Source organism: Oryctolagus cuniculus, chromosome 8 (genome assembly GCF_051225735.1).
Source record: "Oryctolagus cuniculus isolate XC-2025 breed Fujian yellow rabbit chromosome 8, ASM5122573v1, whole genome shotgun sequence".
Classification (NCBI taxonomy): domain Eukaryota; kingdom Metazoa; phylum Chordata; class Mammalia; order Lagomorpha; family Leporidae; genus Oryctolagus; species Oryctolagus cuniculus.
Window position 1 is genome coordinate 81,073,114 of NC_142874.1, and position 19,385 is coordinate 81,092,498.

The 19,385-nt window shown below is 42.9% G+C and overlaps 1 protein-coding gene across 50 annotated transcripts in view; it reads right to left on the minus strand.

Moving 5' to 3' along the window:
* ANK2 (ankyrin 2) overlaps nt 1-19,385 on the minus strand; it is a 676,765-nt gene that overhangs the window by 11,427 nt on the left and 645,953 nt on the right. For 28 of the 50 annotated variants that reach the window (XM_070047718.2, XM_070047717.2, XM_070047713.2 and 25 more), the window contains 6 exons: nt 13,007-19,195; nt 11,410-11,484; nt 8,911-9,042; nt 6,926-7,069; nt 4,046-4,328; nt 1,085-1,376 (listed from right to left, as the gene is read on the minus strand). In XM_070047718.2, the coding sequence (XP_069903819.2) occupies nt 1,085-1,376; nt 4,046-4,328; nt 6,926-7,069; nt 8,911-9,042; nt 11,410-11,484; nt 13,007-19,195 (7,115 nt within the window). The remainder of the gene's footprint in view (nt 1-1,084; nt 1,377-4,045; nt 4,329-6,925; nt 7,070-8,910; nt 9,043-11,409; nt 11,485-13,006; nt 19,196-19,385) is intronic. The other 22 variants (XM_089302912.1, XM_089302907.1, XM_089302903.1 and 19 more) reach the window with 1 other exon arrangement.

Sequence of the window (19,385 nt, forward strand, 5' to 3'; positions counted from 1 at the left end):
TTCCTCCTCTTCATTGCGATTTTAGGTAAATCCAGACAGTGAGTGTCACCCTCAGAATGAACAAAAGCAAATGTAGGTCCAAATCCCAAAGATAGTTTGTATCACTTTTGCTCCCCAAAAGATTTCAATTCTATCATAGAGCTCTTCACTGCTAAGCTCTACAATAATATTTCAAAACACTTTGAAATAGAAAATGCCGTTGAATTCGATTCCATTTTAGAAGGAAACTGATACCTAACTAATTTACATAAAGTTTAATTCCAATGGATTCTCACATTTTCGTGGATAAGAATCATCCAGGGAGTCAAAACACAGATCTCCCTGCCTTACCCCTTCCAGGGCTGCCTTCTGATCCCAGTTCTGAAGAAGGACCCAGCTCCCAAATTCATCCTGAGGTATGTGAAGTAATGGCTTAAATGTGTTTTTGGAGATTAGCCCCACCCCTCTTCCCCACGTTAACTCTTAATTAACAGTAAAGTCCTATGATGCCATCTCAGGCCATCATCAGGCATTTTGACATTTAGAGATGCCAATAAGCTTAGGAACAGCATTCTTCTTCTAAGTCATCCCTAAAATAAATCTAATTTGGAAATTGTCCTTCCTCTTATGAGAAGAATCTGTGTTGGGAGCCAAGCCCCCGCTGAAAGCCACAGTTTAGGATCTGAGAGCACCACCACCGTCAGAAGTCAAATTGAACTGCAGGCCCCAGCACAGCCCAGACTGGCCGGCTTTCCTGAGAGTCGCTGATTCCTCACACTAGCCTTTTCACCCAAATTTACTGCTTTTTAGGAGCTATGTCAAGTACTTTGTTCCACCAATGTGCTACTGTTTCTTAGCAAAAGTGTTCCCAATTAGAGCTTGTGGTGCAACAGCTAGCATGGGAACTAAGTTTCGTTTTTCTCGATCCACCAGTTTTCAGAATTAAAAAGGGATGGACGCTGTCTCACCACTCACGTTCATTACTTTGGGCAATCATTTTGTTTTGATGGGAAAAGGACTCAACCACTTGAGGCCCAGAAGCTGGAAGGAGGTTTATAGCTGTGTGGCAGGTGGGCCAGGTAATGGAGAAGAAGGGCAGTCGTACCTTTTCAAAAGCTACCTCTTCATCAAGTCTCTCAGCGCTCTGCGGCTCGTCATCAGCTGACTCTACGATCACGAGGCTGGTCTTCCGCGGAGAGCTCTCCTCCCGGTGCTCAGAGGGCTCTTCGGGTTCTTGTACGATGGGCGAGCCTCCCCGCTCGCTGGGCGTTGGGGTCTGGAGGTACGGCCTCTCTTCTTCCAGAGGGGTGCCCATCTCCTCTGGTGTCTGCCCGGGAGAGCTACGGATCGGTGCAGCCGGTTGAGATTCTGACACTTCTGTTCCTGGGGTTGTCACACTGGAATGCAAAAGCCAAAGCGTGCCTCAGAGGAACTAACCTTGCTCCTCCCGCTCCAGCAAGGGAAGGGAAGGGAAGATGGAGCTCATCTCCACAGGCCATGACAGGCAAAGCAAGTAGTACAAATTTGGCCAAATTTAAAGAAAAACATGGAGTAGAGAGTTCTAGCTCATGGATCTAGCATTGACCGAAAGCAATATAGTCTAACAATAAAAATTATCGTGGGGCTGGCATTGTGGCTCCGTGGGTTAAGCCACCACCTGTGTTGCCCGCATTCTGTATGAGTGCAGGTTATAGTCTTGGCTGCTCTGCTTCCCATCCAGTTCCCAGCTAATGTGGCCTAGGAAATCCATGGAGATGGCCCGATTGTGTGGGTTCATGATACCCATGTGGAAGACCAGGATGGAGTTCCTGGCTCCCAGCTTCTGGCTTCAGCCTGGCCCAGCCCTGGCCATTGCAGCCACTTATATAGTGAACCAATGCATGGAAGATATTTCCCCCACCCCCACTCACCGTCACTCAGCCTTTCAAATAAATAAATAAACTTTTTAAAAAATGTCCTGGGGTCGACGCTGTGGCAAAGCTGGTAAAGCCGCCACCTGAAACACCAGCATTCCATATGGGTGCCAGTTCAAGTCCCAGCTGCTCCACTTCCAATCCAGCTCTCTGTTATGGCCTGGGAAAGCGGCAAAAGATGGCTCAAATCCTTGGGCCCCTGCATCTGCATGAGAGACTTGGAAGAAGTTCTCGGCCTGGTTTGGGATCACAGCAACTCTGGCTGTTGCAGCCATCTGAGGAGTGAACCATCAGATGGGACTCCTCTCTCTGTCTCTCTGCCTCTGCTTCGTTCTAACTCTGCCTTCCAAATAAATAAATAAATCTAAAAAAAAAAGAATATCTTAAAATGTATTACAATTTCCTAACCTCTACAAAGTGTATTTGCTAATATTTTATATTTTCTTTGATCACTCAAGATTTTGTTGAGGACATAAGAAGTTATACATAACAAAGATTGATAGAGAATAGTGCTGTTAAAGCAATAATCTGTCTGGCAGAATTAAATATGTCTTCATGTTAATATAGTTATTTTCATGTAAATAGTGAGAGATTCTGATTGTGCTCCTAAAAAAGCTCTTATTTAACAGAGGGTGTATTGATCCTGAAACTTCCTCTACTGATATACTTTGGAGTTGCTCCAATGTAACCATGCACAATCTCAAATTTAAAATAAAAAGATTTTTTGTTTTGCTCCTTTCTTTGGGTTTAGTGTAATTCTTTCTCACTTCACTGATCTTAAATGCCCAAAGTGTCTCTGTGGGCATTTCTCCTTTTTCCTTTTCTCTTCTTTGTTTTCTACAGAGACAGAGTGAGAGAGAGAGAGAGAAAGACTTTCATCCACTCGGTCACTCCACAAATACCTGCAGTAGTTGGTGCTGAGCCGAGCCAAAGTCAGGAGCCAGGATCCTTGTCCTGGTCTCCCAAGTGGGAGGCAATGACCCAACTATTTGAGCCATCATTTGTTGCCTTCAGGGTGATTATTATCAAAAAGCTGGATCAGAAGCAGAGGAACCAAGACATGAAGTGGCACTTTAATTGCTGTGCCAAAGGCCTGTGTCTCATTTCAATACTCTTTTATTCTGAATGGATAATTTGTACCGTATTTATATTTTTAATAATTACCTACCTCATAGCTTTGTTGATATAGAAGGGGACTTCAAAAAGTTCTTAAAAACTAGAATTAAAGATAACTGTATTTATCAGTGCAAAATAAGTTTGAAATCCATGTATAATTTTTTTTTTTTACAGGCAGAGTGGACAGTGAGAGAGAGAGAGACAGAGAGAAAGGTCTTCCTTTTGCCATTGGTTCACCCTCCAATGGCCGCAGAGGCCGGTACGTTGTGGCCAGCGCATCACGCTGGTCTGAAGCCAGGAGCCAGGTGCTTCTCCTGGTCTCCCATGGGGTGCAGGGCCCAAGCACTTGGGCCATCCTCCACTGCACTCCTGGGCCACAGCAGAGAGCTGGCCTGGAAGAGGGGCAACCGGGACAGAATCCGGAGCCCCGACCGGGATTAGAACCCTGTGTGCTGGAACTGCTAGGTGGAGGATTAGCCTATTGAGCTGCGGCGCCAGCCATAACTTTTTCTTAATACAAATTTTAATGAACTCTTTGGAGACCCTTCATACATCAGGAGCAATTGATCCCTCTGAACATCTACAAGGTCCCTGGATCACTCCAGGTCACTGTTCATGTTCCGAATCAGCCATGGTACAATGGGCATTAGAGGGCAAATGAGGTGCATCTATCCCACAGGTAATAACCATATTGCCTATGTGAGATTTCACAGTTAAAATAAAGTTTTCACAGGCAACCTTTTGAAATTAGGGAAGTGCATAAGATTATATAGATGTAGACATGGAGGCTCAGTGCACTTAGGGGTCTTGTCCAAGGTCACAGAACTGGAAGTTGATTCAGCAGGTCTGTGATACTTTAGACCATCACAATTGCTTCTCTTAATATTTCACTTTTTAAAATGTATCTCTGTCAGTTGTTACTGTTGGGGTCTTTTAAATCATTTTAGAGTGATTTAAGTTTATAAACTCTGGACATTTTTGCCGTATGGGCCCGTTTCTTTGGAATTGTGTTTGACAGGCTTTCTCTTGAAACTCACAAGTATTCTTGCTGATATTCAAGAGATGGCTCTTCAGGCAGGTCTTGCGTTTTCCCTGAGAAATCCTGGTGAACTTGCTCCTTTGGAGTTTGAGGGGAGAGTGTTGTTACTGAGCCGCCTCCCTCCGTTTTGGGGATGTAATCCTGAAAAGTGGAATAGCCAACAGAAATGTCTTCCTCTGAGACGATGGGAGGGTGATCACGGGACTCGTCTTTAGAAACAGCTTGCTCCTCCTTCTGCTTGTGCTGTGTAATGCAGAGCTCCTCCTGAAGAACTGAGAACCCTGCAGGGAAAACAATCTAAATTAAGTATTTCATGGGTGCTTACCTTTATGGAATATGTATTTGTGTGCCATGTTTTAAAACAGGCCCGTCGCTTGCAAGGGTGGAGAGACACTGAGCTTGCTTTAAAGCTACTGACCAACTACGAAAGTCCAGGCCAGAAGAGCTGAGTGCCAGTGAATGAATGTGGGAGCAACCAAGTCAAGGTTAAGGAATTTAGGAAGGAAATGTGGGGGATGTAATGTCTTAAGGAGAGCAAATGATAAGTGAGTATCTACTGTGATAAGTCAAGGCACCAAATAAAGTGGTAAGAAGAGTGAGAGCTGGTAACGATAGATAGATAGATAGATAGATAGATAGATAGATAAATAGGTTCTGAATATTTGCTCTATTTACTCTCTACTTTGCAAATAAAGCTGGTTAATCCTCACCATAACACTCTGAGGTTAATCCTTTTTGTTGGAGAGTCTGTGAGGCCAGGTTAAGGAATGTCAGGGGCTAAGAAGAACTATCAACATTTTTAGCAGAAAAGTGACTGACATTCATCAATGTATTCATCATTCAATAGATACATATTGAGCATTAATCATTTAGAGGCTGAATGTATTTCACTGAACAAGGTATAAAAAGCTCTTGTCCTCACCGAACTTGCATTTCTGAAAGTGTATATTTATCAAAAATAGTAAAAGAAAAGTTAACTTTTAAAGAAAAGAGTAACGGCTTAGAGTAAATAGAACTAATATTTTCAATAGCTTTGTCAGGAAAGGCTCCCCTTAGGAGGTGAAATGGGCTGGCACCGTGGTGCACTAGGTTAATCCTCCACCTGTGGCACCAGCATCCCATATAAGCACCTGGTTCTAGAACCAGTTGCTTGTCTTCCAGTCCAGCTCCCTGCTGTGTCCCAGGAAGGAAGTGGAGGATGACCCAAGTCCTTGGGTCCCTGCACCTGCATGGGAGACCAGGAGGAAGCACCTGGCTCCTGGCTCCGGATCAGCGAAGCTCCAGCCATGCGGCCATTTGGGGGGTGAACCATCGGATGGAAGACCTTTCCCTCTGTCTCTCTCTCTCATTGTCTGTAACTCTACCTGTCAAATAAATAAATAAATAACCTTTTTTTAAAAAAAAAAAAAAAAAAAAAGAGGTGAAACTTGAACAGTGACCTGAATAAAGTGAGAGAAAAAGATTATCTGATGATCTGAGAGAATATTCCAGGGTAGAGGGAACAGAGAGTGCCAGTGCCCTGAAGCAGAAAAATGCTCAGGTCCTTAGGGAACAGCAAGGAGGTCAGGTGTCTGCAACTGGTGGAAAAGCAAAAGAGGTGGGAGCAGGGCACAAGCTCAGAGGCTCTTGCCAAGCACTAATACAGATCATCATTTAAATGTATGAGAAGCAGGAAGCCGTAGAGAGACAGAGATGGAATAACCAGTAAATTAGGAAAGGAGGGAGAGAGGGAGGAGGAGGGGGAGGGAGAGGGAAAGGGAGAGGGAGAGGGAGAGGGAGAATGTTTTAAGATGAACAAATTGTTTATGTCAAATGTTATTAAGGGGTGAAATACACTGAATACTGAGAATTGCCCACTGGATTTGGCAATATGGAAATGACCAGGTGAATTTTGCATGATTGACCAGATTGGAATATAGAGATAGTTCTGGAGAGAAAGGGAAGAAAAGCAGACAGAAAACTCAGGTTATTCTTTTGAAGAAGTTCCCCATAAAGGATGGATGGGAGGCCTGTGTTGCAGCACAGAGGGCAAAGCCGTTGCCTGCAACACCAGCATCCCATATGGGTGCTGGTTCAAGTCGCAACTGCTCCACTTTGGATCCAGCTCCCTGTTAATGCACCTGGGAAAGCAGCAGAAGATGGCCCAAGTGCCTGGGCCCCTGCACCCATGTGCGAGACCTGGATGAAGCTCCTGGATCCTGGCTTCAGTCTTGCTGAGCTCTGGCTATTACAGCCATCTGGGGAGTGAACCAGCAGATGGGGGATCTCTTTCTCTCTCTTTTCTTGCTCTAACTCTGCCTTTCAAATACATCTTTTAAAAACAGAGGAGAAAGAAAGAGAGAAAGAGAGAGAGATATCAAGCATGACAGTGAGTAAGAATAGATCAGGGAAACTTTAATACTGAACAGCTGGTAAGGCAAATGGCTGGAGCTCCTAGTAGGACTAAAGAAATTGTTGGTGTACAATTAACAGAGGAAATAACTGTAATACTTCACATTAGAATTTAGAAGTAGTACAGTCACTGGAGATGACATAGTCTTGGTTGTGAGCACAGAAATGGGTGATTAAGGTACAATAAAAAAAGCAAATCCCAGAAATGCCATTGTGGAACTGAGGAAACAGAATTGGATGGATCACCCACGTTGTTGGTAAAATAACAAAGAATGAACAATGAAGTTAGGTCAGGGTGTAGGGGCAGAGACTTATAACATAGGCAGGAAAGTCTCAAAGTAGCAAGGAAAAGAATGCACAATCTCCAAAGGTCATGGTCTACCTTCTAAAATTAGAAAGGCACTAGGTCCAGTGCCTGAATTAAATGCACGTATGTGTGTGCATGTGCACCCATACACACACACACACACACACACACACACTTGACCTTCACTATGATCCAGCGTAATGGTCTGCTCAATTTCTGCATAGCTATGACTGATGCGCTCCTGTAGAGGTTCTGTGCTGGTCTCCATGAGATGAACAATATCCATTCGATTGATCTTGGTGAGACATTCAATGAGGCTGGTATCTGAAATATTAGAGAAAAAGCATTTATGACATCCAAGAGGCACTCTTTTTAAAAAATCTCTTTCATTTATTTGCTTTGCTAAACTTTTGAGATTTATGCAGGAAACAACCAAAGCCTAATTAAGGGTCACTGTAAAGAAACAAGTAAGAGATATACACAAAAATGGTAGCATAGCATGGGCACATACCCTAAAGCTAGAGTTGCCAGGTAACACATGGACTCCTGATCAAATCTGCATTTCAGATAATCAGCAAATACACTTGCACTAGCTGTATGTATGAAATATAGCATGGGACACACTTATACTAAAAACAGTATTTTTTACTTTCTGAGATTCACACTTAACTGATTTTAAATATATAACTTGAGAGGCAGAGAAATAGAGGCAGCGATAGAGATAAAGGCAGACAAGAGACAAAAAGAAACCCTGCTCCCATACATTGGTTCATTTTCCGAATGCCTGCCACAGGTAGGGCTAGTTCAGGCTGAAGCCAGGTGTGGGAACTGAATTCTGGTGCTCCATGTAGGTGGCAGGGAACCAACTATTTGAGATTATCATCTGCTGCCTTCCATTATGGAGCCAGGACTCAAACCTATGCACTCTTGAATGGGACACAGCTGTCCCAAATGACATCTTAAGTGCCTGTTCTATTCCTATTTGCTAACTCTCACAATCCTATTTAGAAGAATGTAAAAAGAAGGAATGACAAACATGGACTGGATGTAAGTAAACAAGGTTCCTAGGTGGATCTTTACAGAGACAGTGAAGGAAGTAGCACATTTAAACGAGCTGAGAAAAGAAAAGCTATGTTGTGTACTACTCCCCATTTTATCTGGTACATTCAGACTACCATATATAAATTACTACGTGGGTTATCTGACATTTTCCATCCACTGAAGTTAAAGGAAATACAAACTGGGTTGACGCTGTGATACATTGGGATAAGCCACTGGCATACCGAGTGGAACACCAGTTTGAGTCCCAGTTGCTCAGCTACTGATCCAGTTCCCTGATAATGTACCTGGGAAGACAGCAGAAGATGGCCTAAATGCTTGGGACCCTGCCACACACATGGAAGACCTGGAGGGAGTTCTGGGCTCCTGTTTTCATCCTTAGCTAACCATAGTCTTGCAGATAGATGATATAGATACAGATATAGATATATGTATATATATATATATATTTATATACTGCCTTCAAATAAAACAAATCTTTAAAAAATGCTTTAGAAAAGGAAGCAGGAACTAAACATAAGCATTATCAGCAAAATACCACTGTGGCAATCATTGGGCACAGAGCTTGAGATGCTGTTTGGGATGCTCGCATCCTTTATTAGTGTGCTTGGGATTCAGCCCACCTCTACTCCTCATCCAGCTTTCTAGTAACACACACCCTAGGAGGCAACAGAGATGGCTCAAGTACTTGGGTCCCTGCCACCATGTTTGTTGCAAACATTTGGTGATGAGCCAGCAAATAAAAGGTCTCTGTTACTCTCTCTGCTTTTGGTAAAGAACAAAAAAATAAAATAATGCACAATAAGGAGTTGTGCCTACTATCAATATGTAGAAACCTTTAAGGCTTGTATAACATTCCTCCCAGCAGCCAGGGCTAGTTTCATTGTCCATTGGTTAACAGTGTTCATGGGCATACAGTGCAAGATTTTTTATGCAATGTGTATATTTTAGAAATGACAATCACTTGTTCTTATTTGCTTATAGTAGTACTTAAGATTGATGGCATTTGTTATTTTGTAGTTTTGCCAAATTTACAAGAATGGGGTTGTTAGGCAAGGCATTTCCACTGGTAGCATAATACCTTTTGCACATGGTACTGTACCCACCTGTAGCATGTTTCCCATCCCTTTCTAGCCAGTACTTCAATAGTGCATGACTCTGGTCTTGAAGGGAGTTTGGGTTCTCAATTCGAATTTGATGAATTTGTTCTTCAGTGAAATCCAACTCTCTTGCTAATTCTAGAAGAGAAAACACAACTTTGTAAACACATGAACTTCAGGGTTTGAGTCTCTACCCCTTGCTTTTCTTTTGTATTAATGATGGGTTGTTGCACAGCTGTGAGTATTTGGGTTCTGTTCATTTATTTTCTGCATACTAGAAGTGACTCATGCATGCCTTTGTTCTTCTGCACAAATTGTGAATCGAATCTTTCCTTTAATGCTGAGTATAGAATTGATCGATGCCATAGTAGAAATAGTGTGAGGTGGTAATAACACTCATAATTCAGGCACATTTGATTCCAATATGTAGATAAGACTAATAACACTTGCTTATACTCTTAAGATGATGGAAAACAAATGAGTGAAATAGGAGCAATGGGCTATTTCTCACTTTTAATAATCATAGATGATGTTTTAAGCATCATAAATTCTGTTTCTGGACACCTGGATAAATACTGGTTGTGGCTATATTATAGTGGATGGATAAACTCCTTTATTTGATTTTATGTCAATGACTAAAAAGTCTGGGAAGCATTAACGAAGCTAAGAAGCCAGAATACTTTTTTCTTTAAATTCTACCATTGACATTCCATAAAGATGTTATGAGGTGTGTGTGTGTGTGTGTGTGTGTGTATGTAAAAGAGATGAATTTGTGATCTCTTTGAAGGGCAATTTGACAATATATTTTGAAATTTAAAAATATATATCTCGACCCAACAATGCTACTTCTAAGAATATGTCCTATAAATACACTCAGAAAAATATGCCAATGCACAGGATACTATTTATTGCCATTGATGGGTAACAATCAAATTAATCAACAAAGGCCACTGTTAAAATTATGGGACCTTAATATCATGTAATTAAATAGCCACCTAGAAGAATGAAATACTTATGTCTATGCTGATATTTATAAAGAACAGTAAGTAAATTTTTGTTTACTTTTAAATAATTGGCATAAATAAGGGTATTGTATATTTTCTCTGATACATAATAAAGTGTTTTATCATTGCTATCTTTGAGAAATAGTACTAGAAGACCAGACATAAATGACACAGACATATTTACTTTTCATTTTATATCAGTCTATATGGTTTCAGGGTTTGAATTTCACTAAATATATACATATTACATTTAACATATATTTATGGACACATATATATTTGAAGAAAATTATGACAGCTATTTATCTACTAAGTAAGCCAATTAAATAAATCTGATCAGTATTTTAAAGTTACTTTAAATTATTAAAATTGAGAGAATGGATATTCCTTCTGTTTCTAGTCTTTTATCCTATATTATCTTAAAGAGAATTATAACAGGCTGGCACTGTGGCACAGCGGGTTAACACCCTGGACTGAAGCGCTGACATCCCATGTGGGCGATGGTTCAAGACCCGGCTGCTCCACTTCCAATCCAGCTCTCTGCTATGGCCTGGGAAAGCATAGAAGATGGCCCAAGTCCTTGGGCCCCTGGATCTGCATGGGAGACCCAGAAGAAGCTCCTGGCTCCTGGCTTCGGATTGGCACAGCTCCAGCTGATGCGGTCTCTCTCTCTCTCTGTGTGTTTGTGTGTATGTGTGTGTGTGTAACTCTGACTTTCAAATAAATCTTTTTTAAAAAAATAGTATTAGCTCATCTTCAGCAAATATTTAAGAAATTGAAAGGGGGAGAATATTAACTTCATACTGTTTGTCCAATGATGCAAATGATAAACCAGAGTTTAAAAAAATGCAGACTAATAACCTTGCTTTAATTTGCTAAGTCAGAGGTAGACATAAAGGTATCATTTTTCAAATCTACAAATCTTATTTCTAAACAATTTGGTTTTAAAATTCATTGGTCCTTGATAAATTCTTTTAACATATAATTGCTAAATTTAAACATTCACATTTCTCAAAAAAAATGTGAAGCATCTCACTCATCTGTTTCAATATTTGCCCAAAGCAAGTTTTAGTATTGCTTATTATGAAGATATATGAAGTAAGATATCTAAACAGGAACCCTGGTGAAATCTCCAATTATATTTGATGGCAATTATATTTACCAATGGTTTTGAAACACAATAGTCTCTCCTAAATCTAGATATCCACTGTTACCAAGGGTGAGTGGTGTGGGTGGGTGTGTGCGCAAAATCTTTAAATCTAAAATTTTTTATTCTTAATTTGGGAGGTGATAAAAGGCCTTCCCTGGGATACACTGCTAATTAATGTAGAACCTACATTTTCTAGTGCGCAGTTTATTGTTTATTCATTGTTCTCATGATTTTTCTCAAGCAAAGAAGAGGACTCTCTTTTTATAATTAATAACACTTGGCTGATGCATCAATGATATTTAAACCAAGCAGGTTTTGTTAAAATAAAAAAATAGGTCACCTCTGTCTTACCTGTCCAGCTGAAGCCAAGGTGATCAGCAATATAAGCTAGCCTTTCCTCGATCCGTTCCTGCTCGTCCTGTGGATCTAAAGAAGGTCAAAAACAGAATGGCCAAAGGTTTTCTATGACAGGAGAGGACCCACAGTACTGGTCATCCAAAGAAAGGAAGTCACTTGTCCAAATATTTGATAGCAGCACAAGTTAGTTTTTACATTTTAGGTCATATTGGGTTGTATGGTTCATCAGATTTCTAGGGTGGAATGGGAAAGAAATCTAATATGAATCAGGAAAACCATGTGCTTTCCATATCTCTTTAATCAAGACTAGTTCCTGGACAGAATAGTATGTTGTTGATTTCTATTAATCTTAGGACTTGACTTTCTTTGTAAGTTATCGCAGAGAATACTGCCCACCAGAAGACAATCATGCTGATGAAACATCAGAGAAGTACAAAATGGGATTCTGAAGTGGAGTAATTGTTTGCACCTCCTACTACTGCCTGTGGAGGTACAATCCCTTCCAATCACACAAGAGATCTTGACTATAAGCTGATCAGACCATCCTGAGCTTACCCAGTGTGGTCAGAAACATCACTGCGTGTGGTCTTGGTGATCTCAGAGGAAAGGGGACGCAGCATATACATTTGGATGTATACGTGTACTAGCATGCTTGCATATTTTTTGAGCAAAGTTTCTGCCTGTTTGCTACTAAGCAAACTCAGACATTGATCACCCTCCATAATTTTCCCAATTCATTTCTCACTGTCATTGATTGGTGGGCAGAATTTTGGACTGACATCAAGAATTTTGTATAGCTTGACTTTAGTACAATAGTCTTCATTGTAGAGATATTGGAAGACCAGAAGAGACTCCTCCAAGTCATCTGTGGTTTCCTTTTTTATAATTCAAGAGACATCATTCCCTCACAGCCAACTAAAATAGTGCAAAGTTTGAGTTTTTGTTGTTCGGTGCATCTAATTGGAGTACAGTCTCCATTTATTGACCACATAAATGAAAAGCATTTTTTTTACCTTATGAATTTCTTTGCTTAAAGTGTTTACCAATGGTATCTGAAATCCAACCTTTCTGAATAAAAAACAGATCCACAACAATTGGAATTTCACGAAATGTGAATTCTTCTTGAGCAAATGGCTTCCTAATGATTACAAAATTGTAAGTACAAATTATTTTAAAGTATACAAGGGTAAGAAGAGCAACGTATCCTCATACTGTGAAACAAAAACTAATATATTATTGTACAAAAGCTAAAGTGTGTACTTTGAGGCTAAGCCTGAGACTTCAGGACAACAAAACTCAAAGCTTGCATGGCCTTACGTGCAGCAGCTAAAGAAAGGCAAGATCACGTTGCCTGGTTATTATGTTTATGTTTTCCATAAGCATTCTCATTATTCAATCTTGAGATTGTTTTCATAGACAAGAGTATACAGAGAAAGTACAAAACACAAAGGGCTTACACAAACACATTAACCACTACAAAAAGCTTAAAGAAAATGAGACACAAATCACCAAATAAAACAAACATACAAAAAAAAACTATTACAAATTTATGACATGCGTAGCACAGGGAGTCCCAGTGGCTGGCAAATACCTTCAGCATGGTCATGGCCATTTTCATCAGGGATGCGTTCAATCAGAGTCTCAATGGACTCATCCCAAATGGGCCTTGTGTCAAAGATGTCCTCAGGAACTGAGTGCTCGGTCTCAACAGCTGGCAGGTTTTCAATTACTGAAACTTCCAGGGCACTACTACTTTCATCATCTGAAACTAATTCCTGTTCCCTTTCTGACTGTGTAAGTCTATCCACTAACTTGGAAGCCTCATCACTAATCTCCTCAAAGAATTCTATGGAGTTTCTGTAGAGGTCAAAGAAATGTTCCCTGCTTTCTTTAGTGGGGCTCACGCCCTCCCTGCCGGAGGAGGCGGTGCTTCTGCTCTTAACTGGCAGTCGGGATGCAAATATCTTTGGTTTTGTGGCCCCTTCTTCTGATTCTAACTCAAGCTCCTCTGCCCCTTCTCTGCCTTCTGCTTCTGTCTCAGTGTAACTTCTGTTTATCACTGGGCATCTGATCTCTGAGTCCAAAGGACCCTCATCGGATTCAGATTTGCTTCTATTATCTGGAGCTCTGCTTGTCATGTCCTGTCCCTGAGGAACTGCTGTCTTCTGGAGAGACAAGTCTGCATGAGAAAGCTGCTGCTCCACTCCTTGGATGGGTGCTTTGATGGGGATTTTGGACTTTGGTTTTGCTTCATCCTCCTTCTTTTCCTCATCCAGACTGGAGAGAAATTCCTCAGACACTGAACTCTCATTCTCCACAGATGGAGGGGCTGGGGTTGAGGTGGGTACAGTCCTGACAGGAATTTTGGATTTGCTTTCGGTGGAAGGCACATTCTCCATTGACGCAGTAGGGATTTCAATCACTGATTTTTGTTCCTCTGGGGAAGAATCGGGAGAATCATCATCTCGACCTGAATATACAGACCTGGTAACAGTGGAGAAATCTAACTGAACTTGTACAACTGGCTCTGGGGAATCAGGGCGAGATGACAGAGGAGGTACATCTTCCATTTGCATAGTAGGGAGGTCCTCAGTCCCTGTAGAAATATCCTTTTCAGTGGTCATTTCAGTCGCGGTTGAAATGCCCATTTGGGTACTGAGTTGAGTATCCGAGGCAGGTACTTCCTCTGCTTCCTCACTCAGATCATCTGGAACTAAGTCGGCTTCATCATCCCCCATTTCTTTTGATTCTGAAAGTGCTAGTGACCCAGCTGATGTCTCTGCTTGTGGGGGCTCAACCACAGTAGTCCCTTCTTTTATGTCTTCCGAGAGCATCTCTTCCCTGGATTCTTGGCCAATTTGGAAAAAGTGGAAACTTTCATCTGCATAGGACCGCTTGGTCATATCAATAGCACCACTTCGGGTCATTTCAAACAATTTTCCTTCCTGAAAGAGAAATGGATTTTGTTCACTTGTTGGGGTCCCTTCTTCAGTTGGGGTCCTGGCAGGAGTGGTGTCAGGGGTGGTACCCTGTGATTGTCTGTCTACCATCAAACCAAATATCTTTTGTTCTTCCTCTTTCACTCGAGCCTCGAAGGCTTCATCATCTTCTCGAATTTCACTCCATGAATCAGAATCCACATCAGTTTTTGTGATGATGACTTTGCTTATTTGTTCAACATTGACTGCTGGTGTATTCGGCATAGAAGGCTCTGAAGATGAGGAGGATTTTCCTGGCTGCAATTCCCCCATGGTATTTTCTTGCTTGGTTTCAATTTCTATCTTCTGGCTCTCAATATTAGATTCTTTGCCTGAAACAACTCTAGAGGAGCTTCCCACCACGACTTCTTCGACAGAGGACGTGATGGTAACAGAACATACTGCAGAAGAGTGAGAACTTGTGGTGTGACTTTCATCTGTTTGCACTTTGCTTTCTTCACTACAGAAAAAAGACTGGGGAGGAACATTTTCATAAGGGCTTATGATTTGAGGATCAAAGATTTCATCAGTCTCAGTTAGGTCAGACACAGGACCATCCATGGAAAATCTCTCTGCTTGCATAGTCATAGATGAGTCTTGAGTGGAACAGTCCATTGATAGGCTCTCAAAAGCTTGATCTGTTTTTACAACCTCCACTTTTGTAGTGGCAAGTGTGGGGGATAGGTCTTCACCTAATTCTTTTCCTTCAGATCCTGAACAATGAGGCAAGGAGGACAAAGATGAAGAGTTGTCTCTAGGGAAATCTCCTTGTGGAGATTCTACCACAGATGCATCTAGTTCTTCCCCTAGTACAGCTTCTTCATGAGTGTCATGGAGAGCTAATGCTTCCTTACGGAGGGCCAGTTGTTCGTTGATATCATCACCAGTTTCACTCTGGAGGCCTCCAGATGTAGGAGTGGCTGAGCCATTAGGACTCAGAGCCTCACACCCGTGGCCATCACAGGTTTTTGGCTTATCAGTGTCTCTGTTGAGATCATCATCAGATCTATGTGTGTCACTGGTGGAAACAGTATGACTGTCTTCAGTGAAATGGGTTTCACAATCTTTTTCTTCTTCTGATGTACGTGCCTCTTCCTGAGTATCGTCATTCATCTTGAAAGTATATTGTTTGGTAGCAATAGGCTGGAACTGTACTTCTTCTGGACTGGAGTTGGAGTCTATGCTAGATGGAAGAGGGGAAGGAGGTTGCACTCGAATCACTGGTTCCTGTAAAAGGCCTGAGTCAGCACCTTTTTTAAGCTGTGTCAATTCAGGTTCACTTTCTGAGGAAGAAGAAGTCTTCCTGCTCTCTGAAGTCACTAACACAGGGACATCACTTTCACCATCCACACTCTCCATGGGTTTTGGTTCATCCACGTCTGCTGAACAGTCAGCATCTGGGTCTGAGGATGAAGGAGATTCTTCTTGCTTCTGCTCTTTTCTGCAGTCCCTCTTCTGCTTTGCTTCTTGTTCAAGTTCATCAAACATTTTAATTTTGGTTACCATTTTAAACATTTCCTCTTCAGGTGTGAACCTCTTTTTCTCTCCATTTTCTGAGTCATCCTCTTCTGCACATTCATGAATCACAGCTGGTTTGGGTGTGCTTGTGTCTGTGGTTTTGGGTGTGACCTCGTAGCTCACTTCCTCAGAGCTGGGGGTGTCAGGAGAGAGGGGGCTCTTCCCTGAGCTCTCCATGAGTGACGTCTGCTCAAGGCTGTCATCCTCAGCACTACCATCAGGGTCTCGGAGTAGCCGTGACCGCACCGAGGCCACTTCTGTAAAGAGCTCTGTTTTGGCAACAGCTGCAGGCAGAGGAAAGTGACTTGGCAGAACTCCAGCCTTCATCTTTGGTTCGACAGGGCTGCTTTCCAGAGAGTCACGGCAAGGAGACTCTTTCAAAGGGCTTGGTTCCAGAGAATCTGGAGTTTTGTGTGAGGAGTTATCCTCTAGCACGGGACTGGCTTCCAGAGAGTCTTTGTGGCTCACTGCTAACGATTCATCAGCCATAGGACTGAGGACTTCACTGTCACGGCTATGGAGTGCAAGTTCTAACCCTTGGGGACTTCTAATGACTCCCTGGGGCTTTGATTCAGTTCCTGTGTCTGCCTTTGCGCTAGCATCAGGTGGGGACTTAGTCTCATCTGAGGGTACTGAGGACTCCTGAGTTTCAGTGTCAGTTTGTGTCTTGTGGGTTGAACCCCCAAATGTAAGATGATTTGCATCGTGGGATGCTTCCTCAGTTAGTGCATGGGGCGTTTCTCTTGCTAATGTTAAACTAGAACTGTCAGAGCAATCACTTTCTTGCTTGGGGCACGTATCTTTGGAAGTGTCTGGGGTGGCCTTCTCCTGCAAACACTCAGGAGAGGGCTCTGAGTCCTCAGTGACTGTGGAACCTGGCCCTTCAGGACAAGCAGTCACGTTTTGGGTGGTGGGATGTTCTCTTTCTGAAAGAATTTCTGATGGCATTGCTAACTTGGTGCTTTCCTTTGTTTCCCCAGTTTGTTCCTCACTTCTCTTTGGCGAGAAAGAAAGGCTTTCTGGGCTTGTCTCGGGGGTCTCGGCTAGGCCCTCATGCTTATAGCTTTCTTCCGAACTAATCTGAGGGGTGCCCTCCATCAGGCTGCCGCACGGAGAGCCTATGATCCCTTCATGCTTGAGACTTTCCGAACTGCCATCCATAGCACTGCTCTGTAAAGACAGCACTGGGAGGAATTCGTCTTTCATGTAATCTAGCGGAAATGTGGTGTCGAAAGGGCTGGTGAGCACTTGGTCTAAGTGAAGTTGGGCCTTTTCGGTCTCTTCACTCAGGCAGAATTGTTGGTATTTGTCATTGTCTTCCAATTCTTGCTTAATGACATCAGAAAAGTCAGTGGATGTTTTTCTGTCTGGGCTGATCTGGAGATCCATGTCTCCCTGTTCTTCCGCCATCTTTTCCTTGGGGATGTCGCTCTCTCTCTGGCTTTCTTCTTCGGCTGCTGACTGCACAGGTTCTGGTGTTTTGGGCCCAATTGCTTTCTCCTTTTCTCCAGCTGTGTCTTCTCTCTTAAATCCAATGGAGGATGTCCGGATCCCTCTTTTGGGTTCCGAAACTCCGGTTACTGCGAATCTCTGGCCCCGTTTGCTTGTCTGACTCTCTGTCTTCTGCGTTTCTCGCTGGGTTATGGGCTGCCCCTTTTCTTTTTCTCCCCGGACTTTACCTTTTTCTTGAGGTTGTTTCTGTTTGGCTGCTTTGTGCTCAAAGAGACCAGTTTTATGTTTAGATGGGTCCTGACCCGATTGGAACGCTTTCATCAGCTCCCGAACGGACATGGTTTCCTCAATTCTTTCTGTTTTTGAGGTGGGGGATACAGGCGGCTGCTTTTCTGTTTTCCCAGGTGACACAGGCAGGTGCTTCTCCGTTCTCCCAGCTGTTGATAGAGGTGGATGCTTCTCTGTTCTTCCAGAAGGTGAGACAGGCAATCGTTTCTCTGTTCTCCCAGGTGACACTGGTGGATGCCTCTCTGTCTTCCCAGAGGGTGATACAGGTGGGCGTTTGTCTACTTTGCCTGAAGGTGAGACTGGTGGGTGTCTTTCTGTTTTTGTAGACGACACCGGGGAGTGTCGTTCTGTTTTGGTTGAGGGTGACACAGGGGAGTGCTTCTCAGTTTTGCCCGATGACACCGGGGAGTGTCGTTCTGTTTTACCTGAGGGTGACAGTGGAGTGTGCCGTTCAGGTTTTGCAGAGGAGGAAAGGGAAGAATGTCTTTCCGTTTTGGAGGAGGGGGATGTTGGCGCATGCCTCTCGGACTTCAGGGAGGGTGACGCCACAGGATGTGTCCGGTGCACGGTCTTCTTTGGCACGTCCTCTTTGCCTTTAACTCTGATCGGCAACTTGCTCCGACCTTTCTGTTCATCTTCCACGCGTTTCTGAAGGGCCTTTACTTTGTCCTTTATGGAACCAATGGGGGTTTCTTCTATCAAAGGAGACGTGGCCTTCACAGTGGGAAGAGGTTCAGGGGCCAGACCTGCGTCTTCATCTAATGACTCTTCCGAACTGCATTTTTTAAGTTCAGTTTTGTCAGCATTAGCTGGCAAGCCTTCCTCCTTCTGCTTCTGCTTCTCTTTTAATTTCCTTCTCACTGGCTTTTTTATTCCCAAGCTTGGTTTGTGCTGCTTCTGTGTGGCCTGCGTCTCTTCAGAGGACACGTCCTTCCCTCCATTTGCAGAGCTCCTGTCCATAACCACAGCCTCACTTTGCTCCCCTGTTGTGTCTTGCTCCATCTGCCGGGGCTCTTCCCGTGAAGACTCGTAGGAATTGAGATCCTCTGTAAGGTAGCTCACTAGCCCAGTCGGGTCTTTCTCTGCTTTGACTTTGGGCTCCTTCTCTATCCTAACTTCTACACATGGATATTCACTCACTTCTAGAGGTGCTTTTTGCCTAGCCTCTTCTATTTCCTCCTCACTGACAATAACCCAATCCTCCTCCACTAGTTCTCTCTCAGACTGAGAGGCCTGCACCCTGCCTTCGTCCCTCGTGCAGGTTCCACTCCTCAGGATTTCATTCACCTTTTCTAAGTCCTCTTTTACTCTTTCAACAATTTCAAAAGGCTCTCCTGGCTCTTCCTCGGCCGCCTTCACCAGCTCCTTCACTTTAATAGAACCTGCCTTATCAGACACATCTGTGGTCAAGATGGCAGTCATTTTGATCAAATCTTGTTTCATCTCAGAAACTTCAGAGAGCAAGTCCGGACTTGCTAGAACAGGAACTTCATTAACCAGGTGACTTTTCAGGACAGATGTTTCTGTAGATTCTGTCTCATCATCTTTGATGTGAATGAAAAACATTGAAAGTAAAATGGAAATCAAAAAAGATATTGGCAAATGTAATCAGGACTGAAACGACACAGCGTCTTTTCCTGCCGTGGTGGGAAGGGCAACAGAACGGGCTGGGAATGGCGGATCCACAAGGTCTCAGGGTACAAGAGCAAAGCAAGGCTAACGGAAAAAAAACTG